The sequence below is a fragment of the Antedon mediterranea genome, chromosome 11 (assembly GCF_964355755.1).
Source record: "Antedon mediterranea chromosome 11, ecAntMedi1.1, whole genome shotgun sequence".
Lineage (NCBI taxonomy): Eukaryota > Metazoa > Echinodermata > Crinoidea > Comatulida > Antedonidae > Antedon > Antedon mediterranea.
In genome coordinates, this window is record NC_092680.1 from 19,542,318 (window position 1) to 19,556,617 (window position 14,300).

General features: G+C 33.6%; 2 protein-coding genes across 3 annotated transcripts; one reads left to right on the forward strand and one right to left on the reverse strand.

Moving 5' to 3' along the window:
* The first annotated feature begins 653 nt into the window (after positions 1-653).
* Positions 654-8,972, forward strand: LOC140062096 (probable E3 ubiquitin-protein ligase RNF144A-A). Of its 2 annotated transcripts, none has more exons than XM_072108142.1 (8): positions 654-788; positions 1,546-1,687; positions 2,559-2,663; positions 2,836-2,896; positions 5,177-5,286; positions 5,854-5,975; positions 6,497-6,731; positions 7,128-8,972. In XM_072108142.1, exons 2-8 carry the CDS (start codon positions 1,559-1,561, stop codon positions 7,260-7,262), a joined length of 897 nt encoding a protein of 298 aa, XP_071964243.1. In that variant the 5' UTR covers positions 654-788; positions 1,546-1,558; the 3' UTR covers positions 7,263-8,972. The 2 variants fall into 2 exon arrangements, with proteins under 2 accessions (XP_071964243.1, XP_071964244.1); XM_072108143.1 differs by having other exon boundaries at positions 663-711.
* Positions 8,973-9,810: 838 nt separating this feature from the next.
* On the reverse strand, positions 9,811-14,055 carry LOC140062094 (ribonucleoside-diphosphate reductase subunit M2 B-like). The gene is made up of 9 exons (XM_072108141.1): positions 13,726-14,055; positions 13,051-13,107; positions 12,804-12,842; positions 12,507-12,545; positions 12,085-12,315; positions 11,756-11,889; positions 11,226-11,454; positions 10,789-11,007; positions 9,811-10,616 (listed from the first exon to the last, which is right to left on the reverse strand). The coding sequence occupies exons 1-9, from the start codon at positions 13,810-13,812 to the stop codon at positions 10,464-10,466; spliced, it is 1,188 nt and encodes a 395-aa protein (XP_071964242.1). The 5' UTR covers positions 13,813-14,055; the 3' UTR covers positions 9,811-10,463.
* Between the last annotated feature and the right edge of the window lie 245 nt (positions 14,056-14,300).

The following is a 14,300-nucleotide window of genomic DNA, read 5'->3' on the forward strand; positions in this document are numbered from 1 at the left end:
TGTGACATTGTGTCTTTGTTTCATATTGTAGACTTCCATAATTGTGTGAACAAATGGGTGGGCTCGTTAGCAATGAAACAAGGCGTTAAATATCGCATATATACTTATTCTTCTTCGTGAAGAGACAGGGTAAAGAATTGTCATAGTTGTTTGTTTACCAAAGAGATTGCTGTACAATAAACGAAAGTAGAGTTTGAGAAAAACGAATTGCTTTATTACTCAATATTCCTCCTCCGAAAATATAACATGGGCATCTATATTTCCTTTCAAATATCGTATAGGCCCGCCGCTACGAAAATTTATCAAAACATAATTTTCAATGGTTATTAAATGAGACTAATACGACCTTAATCAATATAAGCCTCGTAGTTTTGGTGGTATGTGGAAAATGAACAGTTCTTACAAAATATGAAAAAATAAATAATATATGGGCAAGGCTATGGAAATACACGCCTATATATTTCCCTTTGCCAATTAAAAAAAGCTTGGTTTAGTGGAATAAATAAAAGATTATTTCTGATTAAAAACAAGAGTTATAAAATTATTACTGAGAGGGGGATAGATATAGGAAGAGTAAAAAATTAATTTGACTCTTCCCTCTGGTTAAATAATAGAGGGCGCTACTTTGTTTGTATTAGGCCCGAATGCGATGAAAGATCGAATCGATCATCAAGAGAAGATCAGAATAAACAACATACTGCCTGATGAAAAGTATGAAAACAATGTTTTTTAAAAATCATTCTTTAATATTAAGAGCATTTGTTTTTTGAAAACAATCTGATTTAACGGTAAGCATTATCCTGTCCGTTTTATTACACTTCATAAAGAAGAGATGTAGCCTATAAAAATAGCTAGGCCTAGGCCCTAGGTAGGTATGCTAAAAATATAATGAATGGCAATTGAATAGCCTAGTAGTAGTAGAGTATTGAGGACGGCTAGGCTGGGCTTAACTAGGCCTAGGCTAGGTAGGGGCTAGGCCTAGTTAGTAGGTCCCCTAGCTAGGCGCGCCTAGGCTAGGCCTAGGCTATCATATGATTATTCACATCTAGCCTATGCTATGCCTAGGCTTGTTAGATAGGACTGGTCCTAGCCTAGTACAACATTTCAGTTGTTTTCCGTTACAAACGTTAAACTGTGTGTGGTCAATTAGGCCTGCTTTAAAATTAATTGTTTTTAATATTAATTAAGAGTGTTTATGTCGACACAGTTGAGTTAAATACAAGCACCCTGTGTCATTCCCTGGGTACTAAATTAGATGTAAAAGGATTTATCCAGACCACAACACAAATAAATTTTGTACTCTGCAATGTAAAAGTGGTACATTAAATATTTATTAGCAAGATGAATGTAATCTAAATAAGAAAATAGGCTCTAACCCTAAATCCTTCAACGCCTTCTCCCTCCTCCATAAAAAAATCAACAAAACAACGGCCCTAGATCTTCATGTATTCTAGGGTTATAAAAGAACAATAAAACCATTTTTAGGCAACAATCAGCTAAAAACAATTTTTTTGACTCTTTGAAATGCTTTCCCTTACACTACAGGTTTATATTGAAGATGGCAGTTAGCGTTGTCAGCTCTGATCTTGCCCTCGATCCACTGATCAGCTGTAAGTTATGTATGCAAGAACACCCTGTAAAAGCTATGCATACTATGCACCAGTGTAGCTGTATATATTGTAAAAAGGTACGTATTATGCACTTGTCAATTGTATGACCCACTATACGACCCCCGGGAGAGGTGCGTCATTTGTCCGATGTGCGTCATACTTTTGAATACCATGACGCACCCGTGCGTCAAAAAGATAACTTACCTTTAGGTGACCATGACGCACCCATTTTGACGCACTGTGACCATGTTGTTTATGATATGGTGGGTGGTAAAGTGACGGACATTGACACACCTTGTTCATTGATGTGATGTACCATCTAGGTTTTTTGACGCACCTCTGCGTCAGTAATTATTTGTGAATGACGCACCCATGACGCACCTCTCCTGGGGGTCGTATAGTGGGTCATACAATTGACAAGTGCATTAGTTTATCCCTTCTATCGATCTAAAGATTAGGAAATCTGTGAGTTTGACAGAAAGCCACCCAAACCAAGATTCAAACTCTAAACCTTCTGCTTGATTGGGCTTATTGGTTATATAATACAGATACGGATACCAATACATTGATTGTTAATTTCCTGTTAAATTCATCAGGAACACTTTGAAGATGATCAGACAATTTATGAATAACAAACCATTGTATTAGATCCTTCTTAAATATATTATGAAAACTTGCTATGGATAGAAGCAAAGGATTACTTTCAGTTCAGTTCCAAATCCACGACATAACCACATGCACGCTGTTTTCTTTCAGTTTTTAATTATTCATTGTTAATGCAAATCTATCATTATAACCTGAGTTAAATATCACCCCTAATTTTCACAAAATTGTATTTATTAACTAGGCTCAGTGTCTTGAACTATACATGCCCACCATACATTATTTTTTTTAAACGTGTCAACTGTTTTTTTTTTAAATTGGGGTGTGTTTTTTTTTTTTTTGCAGTGTTTAAAACAATATCTGAGTCTTTTGATAAGTGAAGGGTCTGTGAGCATAATAACATGTCCAGATGGAGAATGTCCAGAGAAAGGAAAGATAAACGGGACAGAGGTCAGTTTGTATGATGATACATAATTTTAATATTGAAATAGAACATGACGAGACTACTACTAGTGTAATAAATATTTTATTTTGGAGATTACTAAAAACTTCGTATTAGAACTTGATTTAAATTATACCAGAGCAATGGTTCTTAATCTTACAATTTTGAATTTTTATATAGATACGTTTACTCGTTAACATGAAGGACTTTGAGCGATACAGACGTCTAAAGTTTGAAATAGGTAAGTTTAATGAAATTGTGTATGATTACAATATAAGTTGTTTAAATATTCAAATACCATATTTCTCAATGTGCTTTATATTAATCTTCACCTATATATAGTAGACCCACCCTTCTTTGGGACACACCTATTAAGGGGAACATTCCTGTCAATCAAATGAGGAGCAAGGTATGTTTCAACTATACAGCCAAACCTATTTGTGGGACACTCTTATTAAGGGGAACATTCCTGTCAATCAAATGAGGAGCAAGGTATGTTTCAACTATACAGCCAAACCTATTTGTGGGACAGTCTTATTAAGGGGAACATTCCTGTCAATCAAATGAGGAGCAAGGTATGTTTCAACTATACAGCCAAACCTATTTGTGGGACACTCTTATTAAGGGGAACATTCCTGTCAATCAAATGAGGAGCAAGGTATGTTTCAACTCTACAGCCAAACCTATTTGTGGGACACTCCTATTAAGGGGACATTTATGGGTCCTTAACTACATACATACAATCTTGAATGAAGTGAATTTTTTTTCATAAGCCTAAACATTTTGTTGAGGAAATTAAATTATTTTTAACTGATTTTGAAATATTTGAAATAATAATCTGTTAGAAGTATATTTCTTCTTTGTGTAATATGAATAAATTATATACAGTAATCCAAAAAAAAAAAAAAAAAAAAAAACCTATTTGTGGGACACTCTTAATAAGGGAACATTCCTGTCAATCAAATGAGGAGCAAGGTATGTTTCAACTATACAGCCAAACCTATTTGTGGGACAGTCTTATTAAGGGGAACATTCCTGTCAATCAAATGAGGAGCAAGGTATGTTTCAACTATACAGCCAAACCTATTTGTGGGACACTCTTATTAAGGGGAACATTCCTGTCAATCAAATGAGGAGCAAGGTATGTTTCAACTCTCCAGCCAAACCTATTTGTGGGACACTCCTATTAAGGGGACATTTATGGGTCCTTAACTACATACATACAATCTTGAATGAAGTGAATTTTTTTTCATAAGCCTAAACATTTTGTTGTGGAAATTAAATTATTTTTAACTGATTTTGAAATATTTAAAATAATAATCTGTTAGAAGTATTCTGCCTTTGTCTGATATTCGTTGGTTTCCGTAGTTAGGGTTAAGGATTAAAATTATTTACAAACATAGTTCATGTTTCTTCTGTAGTTTAATCCCATTTTGAATAGCAAATTTGACCTTTCTCATGGCTGTTATTTCAGATGCATTGCCAGCCATACAAAACAAACCGCTATAGAAATTTACCTGTAGCCATTACACTGTAAAAAAATGTATACATAAATAATCAACAATTCAATTTCTCAGTTACGTGATTATGGAATAAATTACATTAATATATGTGTCATGATTTTATTTTATTCATTGATTATAGAGTGGAATGTGCAACCCAAGTAACAGTCGTTAGTAAATGTATAATTTAAAATGAGCATCCATTTATTTCAATTGCTAAGCTAGATTACCATTTACAGAATTCAGTAATCTTATAAGTATGCATCTGTACAATACAAAATTCCATGCTGTAAACTAAGACTAGTTTTAGTGTATAGTAATGGAACTGATAGAATTAAGTGAAAGTCTTATATAACAAGTCTACAGGGTACACATTCAAAGGTTATAGTCATAATACTAATAGAAAATAAAAAGCTTTCAATGAATGGTATGTTAACATTATCCTCCTTCTCAATGCACATTACATAAGCCATGTAAAGAAAATTAAATGTTTAATTTAATGTTTTTCAATGTAACTTTTGACCCAACAGGTGTTAATTGTTTTTGTTACAAATTTTATTTGTTTGTAGTGGTTTTTTTATGTAAATTTAAGGAAATCTTTAAATTATGTTGTGCTGTAAGTTGATGATTAAGATGATTGGCCATATTTACACACAGTGAGATATTTCTCTTAAACACAGTTATAATAATATAGTCAATAAATCTACAGTACTGTATTCACCTAAATTTTTAAGATGTATTTCCTTATACCCATTTCACACTTTTTTAACAAGTTGTTAAAAGGCTTCATGTCTGTGGACATGTCAATCTTGGGGGAGGGGGTGTTTTAGGGGTAAAAGTCTTTTCCTTGATTGGTTGATGTGGTCAAAGGAAAAATGACAACTCCGCCCTTTTCAAAAACATGTTAGGCTTTGTTTATTATTAACCATTAACTGAATTTAACCTATTATTAAAGCACTGGTTAAATTCAAAATCCTAGGAAATGTGTCTAAAAATACTAAATATTGTGTTTGTAACAGAGGTTGATTTGGATCCTCATCGTACTTGGTGCCCTGAAGTTGATTGTGAGACCATTTGTCACGTGTGTAGTGGTGACCTTCTCAAAGCAAGATCAGTAAGCTGCCCAACGGTCAGTATATACCGAATCTATATATAGAATAGGACACCTCCTATTCAGGTGACACCCTATTATGAGCACATTTTCTAGTGGAGCAATATGTTTCTTAACATTATGAACAACTCCTATTAAGGGGACACTCCTATTAAGGGGACACTCCTATTAAGGGGACACTCCTATTAAGGGGACACTCCTATTAAGGGGACACTCCTATTAAGGGGACACTTTGTTGGGTCCTGAAGGAGTCCCCATATACAGTATTAAGAAAACGCTTTGTTTCCCATGAAACGATTGAGGGGCATTATATGTTTTAACACTACGCCCAACCCCTATTCAGGAAACACACTATTAAGGGAAACAATGTGTTTATGTGCTATATATTCAATAAGAAGACATGTTATTTTGAATCATCGTTGAAATTGCTATGTCCTCTGTATCTAATTCTAATTGGTTCACATAGCTTATGATATTAAATTGAAGAGAGAAAATATAAAATTTGGGTTATTTAAATAAACAATGGAGTCAAAAATTATTGATTTTTATTTAAAATATATATTTATTATATTATATGTTCTTTAGTGTCAATTAGAATTTTGTTCAGTTTGCAAGTCAACATGGCATCAAGACCAAACTTGTTCAGAGTATGTAAATTATTTGAAGTCACAACCAGAATCCAGTTGCAAAGGTCGCGATACATTCAGGTAAGAACATTTCATCTATGGACATACTTTGTACAAAATAAAGAAATAATATAAAACTGCTTTAGATATATGTCTTTATAAAGGAACTTTGTATCACTAATATAATACGCTAGGAAATTGTTCAATTTTTAAAAAGATGGCAAATTAATTAATTATAGAACCGTTTTCTATGCCAATGAGTAATAGATTCTGTTAATTATTTAAAATGTATTGTTTAAAAACCCTCAAAGATACATAAGCTTTATCGTTTTGGGACAGTCAACTGATCAACGAAATGGTGTATAATCTTTTGTATAAAATTAATACCATCTTGAAATAACTACTATTTAGTACTGTTACAATTATGATATATATATTGTGTAAATCTAACCTGGATATACTGTAAACCTACCCCAAAGTTTGAGCAGTACACTGTAATTGAATACAAAATATAGACCTACTATATGTTGGTAACTTTGTTAAAGGCCTGCCTACTAAAAAAAAGAGACCATGCCTTAATTTTGAAAGTTTTATTTTTTTAGCATTCCATTTGAAAGTGAAGTAGAATCGAACATCAAGCGCTGTCCAATGTGTCACATCGCAATAGAACGTGATGAGGGGTGTGCGCAAATGATGTGCAAACGCTGTAAGCACGTTTTTTGTTGGTACTGTCTCACTAACCTGGACGATGACTTTCTGTTGAGGCATTATGATAAGGGACCTTGTAAAGATAAACTGGGTCATTCCAGGGCTTCTATCCTGTGGCATCGCACTCAGGTAAGAGTTTTTGTATATTTTGCATAGAAAACAATCTGAGTAAACTAATTTGATAGAAATTAGCCATAAGCCACATAATGAAATGTCCCTATTCAGGTCTGTACGCTGTCACGGTAATAGCCAGAGAATTGTCCAATTTCTTCAACAACCAAGCACAGGTCTGGTATGAAAGTTCAGAACACACAAACTGAAATAAATTTCAGTACTGGTTGTACAAAATGTAACTAAATAAAAACTGATACAAATTTAAGCAAAGTAGAAATTGTAGATGCATTTATCATGCTTTTTTTATATTTGGTGTTTAAGTGATTTTTAGAAGGATCTTTCGTTAATATAATTATGTTAATACGATAAAAAGTGATTAAAATTGGACTATTGATATTGATGTTTTTACAGGTAATTGGCGTGTTTGCTGGTTTTGGACTTCTACTTCTACTCATGTCACCATTCCTAGTTCTTGCAGCCCCTTGTATACTTTGCTGTAAATGTAAAATATGTAAATGCTTCCAGGATGACCCAGATATTTCCTAGAAGATGACCTTTGGGATAATGTACATTTGAGATGACCTCTCAGCAGTACAAACTACTGCTTTCTTTATTTTAGCAATGCATTTTTTTATTATATTTTAATATGTTGTCAAATTATTTATGAGATAATTTATAATTCCAGGTATGTTATACCAGGCTGTAGTTTGTTGTTATTTTTAGTTTAGTTTTAAATATTTGTTCAGTCTATTCCAAGAAGTGCACCCTCTATGGTTATAGTATATGTTATAAGTGGCCTTGCTATAAAATTAACACTATAAAATAGGTTAAGTTAAAGAAGATTTACTAACATGAAGGGAGTATACTGTTTTTATTAGATAAGTACCTGTATATATTCAATATTTACTTTAGTAATATAGTATAACATTCCTATAAATTATATTTTACAAGAAAATAGATATACTGTACTTGTATAATGTTAACCATAACAAAAAATACCATTATAGTTAAGTTTTAATGTAGTAAATTTAAGTAATTAGGTCCGAGATTTCCTTATACTTTTCATGTGATTTTCTATGGTTTTTTGTCAGTTACTGTCATTTAAATATCATAACATGATGTACACAATCAGTTTGTTAAATAAAAGGTGGATTTGTGTCTAGATGGAACTGAAAACAAACTCAACTGTCGCTATTATGCTTCGCAAAACTGAACGCAAAATAACAAACTATGTTTAAATAAGCACAGATGAACATGTTAAAATCTTGTGCATGCAATATGGGCAATTGTGACCAGTTGCAATCACACACACTTGATGTGACCAGTTGCAATCACACACACTTGATGTGTTCAGTTCCGTTGTTGTTGTTGTTGAGTTACTCAAGTTCTTTGAGTTTTCAGTTTCAGGTAGACATAAAACCAAATCCCTGAAATAGTTCATTTAAATTATAAAAATTATAGACTTGTAAATCAATAATTTTAGTAAATAGTGTTCTATAACATAAAATCAGTTTCACAAAGATATGTTTTTACTTAGGGTTGTTGCTTAACTTATGCTTTTGCTATACAGTATGTTTAATTTTGGATTTTTGCTTTTGGTTAAATGTTATCCCCTACTGTAGAATAATATGTGCAATGTACCAGTAATAAAGTTAAGATTGGCAGTGCAAATGAGACAAGCATAGAAATGTTAAATATATAAGTTTATAATTTCTTGGTAAACAAAGAAGCTATGACCTAGAACATGTCATCTAAATGAAGTTAAAAGATGAACTGCCGTTAATTCAGGATGAAAGTGCGAGAGTGTCAATTATGGGAATGGCATTGCAGGTCATCTGATGACATTGCTCCTGTATTTTCATTCAATACTTTTTAAAAATATACTACTACAATAATAATTTCACTGTTCTACATGATATGCGAGACTGAAAATATTCTTCCCATTGATCGACGGATACAAAACATTCATTATTTGTTTAAAATATCATCACACACCTACTGTTTTTAAATTAATCTATTTAACACAATCAGTCACAAACCTTGCTTTGTGGAAAAAAACCTTATACAGTATAGAAATTTTACTTTGCAATAGGCATGTGATACAAATTAACCAATCACATGGCAAGGATTCACAGGTTATACTGTATTATAAAAAATAGTTTGTAATTTTTAGTAATAAACATCTGTAACAAAAGGATTGTACAAAGCACGGTTTTGGTTTATAGATGCTAAATAAAAGTATTGTGTTGAAATGCATATTCCAGATGATTTATACTTGTGTTATTAAGCTGTCATTTTAGCAATCTGTAAGACTGACTGGTCTATACTGGCAAGACTTTAAAAACTTTTCTTTCGATACGCAAAAGATATGAATGAACCTCGTATTGTACATCTTTCCAGAGATCAAGGATCTGAACATGCAGGATAATCCAGAATGCAACCGGGCCCAACGTTAACTTCGGTGATCTGACGAGAACCAATGTTTCAATGAAGTATTAGGGGATAGTGGGAATTTTGCTTTGACATGGTGCAGTAGGCTATCAAATTGAACAGAATTGTGGTAGGAAAAAGTATTTTAATTATCCATGGGAAGGGGATGAGTGTTTAGGGTGGGGATGTAGGCCTATCACCATGACCGAAACTGTATTGGGAACAATACTGCCACCGAGGGATTATGGGTTGGGAGTGATAATTTGTACTGGAAGCGTCTTATCTGGAGTGTGTTGGGAGGGAGGAACGAAAATACGGATGTACAGTATAATGAAGTAGTATATTGGAATTGTACTAGGAAAAGTTACTACAGTACTGTATATTTGAATTGATTGTGGCTGGGCTGGCGAGAGGAGAAAGAAGGCTGGGGACCGCAGTATCAAAATTCATATTTTAATTATCAGCCAATATGACACCTATTCATTTACACAGTACTGTACTTAAATCATAGCTATTGAAGCTAAAGTTGTGGGGTGTTATTGAAGAGGGGTGGAGTTTGGGGATTATAGAGATCTGGTGTTATGTACTGAGAAGGCTTTAAACTAATTTTGAAACCCGCCCTGGGGCGGGTATAATTCCTAGTACTGGATTATATATACAAAAACACAATTTAATAATATCTCTTTTATTTTTCCTATGTATTGTAAGACTACAGCCTGGTTTTTAATTACAAAACAAGTTAAATACATAATATTTACAGTATAAATTTGATGGTATAGATTTGTACTTGTCTGCTGTCCGTCCACCAGCTGCTAAAAGTTACTATAAAATAAATAGTGTTGAAACATATAAAATGGAAGGATAAATCACTTACTGTACTACTATTTAAAGCACAAACACCCAGAAATACAAGCAAATGTCATCGAGTAATTGAATTAAAATATAAAATTTAGTACCAATTAAAACTTTTAATACAAAAATTACGATTACAATATACAGAAGTAGTAGACTAAATGTAGACAAAAACTACAATCAAATGTTGTCCGAGAAATTGAATTAAAATATAAAATGTAGTACTAACTAAAAGTATTCACAATTTCTAAATGAAGTACTGTCCAGTCCAATGCCTTGCATAGGTATCTTTTGGCAACATTTTACGATTCAATAAACTCCAAATGGAATTGATTATTTTTGTGCTACTATTATCAAAGTGCAAGTAATAAAATGGCCAATAACACTGCAGCCTTGTGTGTGCACTTTGGCTGCCGTGAAAGACCTATAAACCCGTTTATTGTATTGCATTTTTCATCGTGTAGTTTAAAAATCTTCATCTATGCTAAACCGATGCGATTCTTTAGTGTTCATTACACCCATCTTAGCATACTCTCCTACTCGCTTCTCAAAGAAATTCGTTTTGCCTTCCAAAGAAATGTTCTCCATAAAATCAAATGGGTTCTCTACCTGCCAAATCTGAAAATACAAAACAATTATTTTTATGTTAATGTGGTACGTGGAATTCATTTAATCAATGCTGGTAGAACTGTACATGCTCAAGGGAACACTCGTATCACAAATTTATTTTTAATGACAGATAACCGTAATTAAATTTTAAGCCATATTTACAGTACGTCAATTAATTTACCTTATTGCACCCAAGTTCTAACAGCAGCCTGTTGGCGACAAATTCAATGTATCTCTTCATTAGCTCAGAGTTCATTCCAATGAGAGAGACTGGGAGTGCATCCGTGAGGAATTCCTGCTCTATTTCGACGGCATCCTTGATGATTGCAACTATACGTTCATTTGCTGGTTTGTTTTTGAGGTGTTTAAACAGTAAACATGCAAAATCACAATGAAGTCCCTGATAAATAATAAAGAAATAATATAAAAATAAAATTTATAACAGTAGGTGACAATACAAGGCACTATTAAGTTTCTGTGGGTTCGACTATTAATCCGGCCCAAAAGGACCTACGAAATAATCAAATTTGCTGTTACGTATATCTTATAGATTGTACACAGCATACTAAAAAAATAGAAACGCCATTATTTATCATATCAGGAGATTTTATTAATTACCTCATCTCTGCTAATTAATTCGTTTGAAAAGGTTAGACCTGGCATGAGTCCTCTCTTCTTTAGCCAAAAGATGGCAGCAAAAGAACCGGAGAAAAAAATGCCCTCAACAGCTGCAAATGCAATGATACGCTCTGCGAAAGTGGCATTTTCATGGTTGATCCAAGACAACGCCCAGTCTGCCTTCTTCTTGACACAGGGTAAGGTTTCAATTGCATTGAATAGTCGATCCCTGCAAAAGAAATGTATAATTATGAATTGCCACAGAATATCAGCATTATTTTGTTCGTGTATAATTAGGCAAAAAAGGTTCATAAGAGAGCCAGATGTGGAAATAGTGCCAGAAACAGTTGGTTTTGCAATGGATATTTTGTCTTTCTACTAAATTGTTTGTCATTTACAATTAGAGGGTACCATTATTGGCTTCCTAAGATGAGGTTGTGAAATACATGGGCCAGTGATTATAAAATTAAATCCGGATTTTGTGTATCATATGGATTTGGAAAAAACGTGCATTAAAAAACTATGCGTACCTTTCTCCTAAATCTTTGATATAAGTGTCTATTAGCAAGCTGTACATTTCGGAGTGAATATTTTCAATGGCGATCTGGAAACCATAGAAACATCTTGCTTCGGTGACCTGAACTTCCTGCATAAAACGCTCCACCTGAATTTGACAAAAAGGTGAAAAATTTTGTAATATAACCATTATATAGAACTTTCACTGTGCAATAGGCATGTGATACAAATTCACATGGTAAGGATACATAGGCATGCCCATCTACAAATTGTTTGTAAATAATCTTTTAAAAAAACATGATCTAGAACAAATAAATGTATGTTGATAATTGTGTAAACTTACCAAATTTTCATTGACGATTCCATCACTGGCAGCAAAGAAAGCAAGAACGTGAGAGATGAAGTGTCTTTCACCGTCCTTTAGTGAATTCCAATGTGCTATATCTTTTGATAAGTCAACTTCTTCTACGGTCCAGAACGAGGCCTCTGCCTTCTTGTACATCTTCCAGATATCTGGGTATTGGATGGGAAGGATAACGAATCGTCTTGGGTTGTCTCGCAGAAGTGGCTCATCCTAAAAGGTAAATAAAAAACATTTAGTTAATTGTTCAGTTATATCAATTATTATTGCAATATTAAATCAATCTCCTCGATACAAACTAAGAACTGGAATTGTGTTCAGGTTCAGATATTTTGGGCTGGCCTTATAATCATAATTGTTTTAACAACCATTTACATGATTATACATGGTCTTAAAACACTTACCTGAATATCAATCTTTTCAGTTTCAACGAGCTCTAATTTCTATAAAATAAAAAACATGTATTTTTGTTATAAAATAATGAATTAATAATAGCATTGTATGTTGTCCTATACTGTAGTTGGTAGACCAACTTACAGGAATTTATAATGAAAACAGATTTAATAATTTTAACAAATTCAGCCTGAGTGGATCCCTAAAAGGTCAATTTAGAAATTATAATATCAAAAATGATCAAAGCCTATTATACACATTAAAAAAACATCTTTTTTTAAAATATGAAATATTACAAGAACGCTTACTTTCTTTATAGCCTTTTTTTCATCAGATTTCTGTATATTCTGCAAAAAAAAAATTGAATAACTAAAATGAAGAAATAAGCTAGATTTACCTAGGCCTATTTAATCATTAACTGGAGGCCATTTGATTCCCGCACTTTTCGTAAAGCTTTTATGTTAAATCATTCAAGTGGATTAAATAAATGTCCTTCAAACAAAGGACACACACAGCAGCTGACAAAACAGATTAAGAGAATTGATCTTTTCTTACTATTTTATGACTATCACCAAGAACTTTCTTGACTTGCTTTGATGACTTTAGAACAATCTGAAAATAAATTATATTTCACTATTATTAATATAGGGTCAAAGCATATAGATAGGCCTAGCTAGGCCTATATATAGGCTATTATGGTATGGACTATGGCCGGCCAGGTTTTATTTTATAATCTTAATTAAACTGACCTATTTATTAGGCCTAGCCTAGATTCTTAAGTTCCAACCATGCATGATGGTTTGGTAGCGAAATGGCCTGGGCTAGTGATACGTACCTACACAAGTATAGGCCTAGACACACCCCCAATTGTAAAATGGAATAACCCTCTGCTGGCTTTTTAGTTATTATGTCTAGCCTAGGCCTAGTAGGTAGGCCTAGCCTAAGCCTAGGCCTAGTAGGTAGGCCTAGCCTAGCTAGGCTAATAAAAATACAACCACCACACACAGACAGAGGGAGGAAGCCGGGCATGGTTAATAACTAGGGCCTAGGCCTAGGCCTAGGCTAGCTAGATAGTTAGGCTAGCTAGGCCCGGGCCTAGGTAGGCTAATTAATAATACACCTAGGCCTAGGGGCCTAGCTATACACAACAGGCCTAGCTAGGCTAGCCTAGGCCATAGAATCTCTATAAATAGAATAGGAATGTGATTGTGAGATAAAAAATGTTCTTACCTTGTCCACATTTTCTTTGTTTTCATCCTTAATTTTTACAGACTCCATTGAATTGATCAGGTTCTTAGTTTTTCGTGGTGACATCATATTGACAGGATAGTGTTAAATAAGGCAGTTAGAAAAAGGAGAAGGATATGGCCTAGGTAGGTGAAGATTTAGATATGTGGCGAGGACTGGTGGTAGCACAAACACGTCTGATCCGCTGCGAAGAAAGAGCCCAGATGATTATTTCTTCGCGCAAATTTTAAACAGAAATCGAAATCTGGCGCCTTTATTGTGTTGATTATCATTATTATCATCCGCCAATCTGAACCAATCAGGCACCGGGATTAAGTATGTGGACTCTTCGATATTAACTACGGACACTTTCAAACATTAATCAAAATTATCAGTTATATCATTTCAAAACTAATATACATATTACACTGAATTCTTGAATGTAGTATGATTGAAGCGATTATTTATATTAGAATAACCATTGTATTTTGTACAAAATAGTGTAATATTCAAATACATAATGGAATGTTCCTGACCGGCCAGCTGGGTGACGCCCAGCCGATCATCCAAGGTCGTCG

Coding starts and splice junctions, on each gene's coding strand:
- LOC140062096 (XM_072108142.1), top strand. CDS start 1,559: ATGGCAGTTAGCGTTGTCAGCTCTGATCTTGCCCTCGATCCACTGATC. Junction 5,287..5,853: donor GATCAGTAAGCTGCCCAACG/GTCAGTATATAC, acceptor TATGTTCTTTAG/TGTCAATTAGAATTTTGTTC. Junction 5,976..6,496: donor AAAGGTCGCGATACATTCAG/GTAAGAACATTT, acceptor TTATTTTTTTAG/CATTCCATTTGAAAGTGAAG.
- LOC140062094 (XM_072108141.1), bottom strand. CDS start 13,812: ATGATGTCACCACGAAAAACTAAGAACCTGATCAATTCAATGGAGTCT. Junction 12,546..12,803: donor AAAAAAAGGCTATAAAGAAA/GTAAGCGTTCTT, acceptor TTTATTTTATAG/AAATTAGAGCTCGTTGAAAC. Junction 11,890..12,084: donor GAATCGTCAATGAAAATTTG/GTAAGTTTACAC, acceptor TGTCAAATTCAG/GTGGAGCGTTTTATGCAGGA.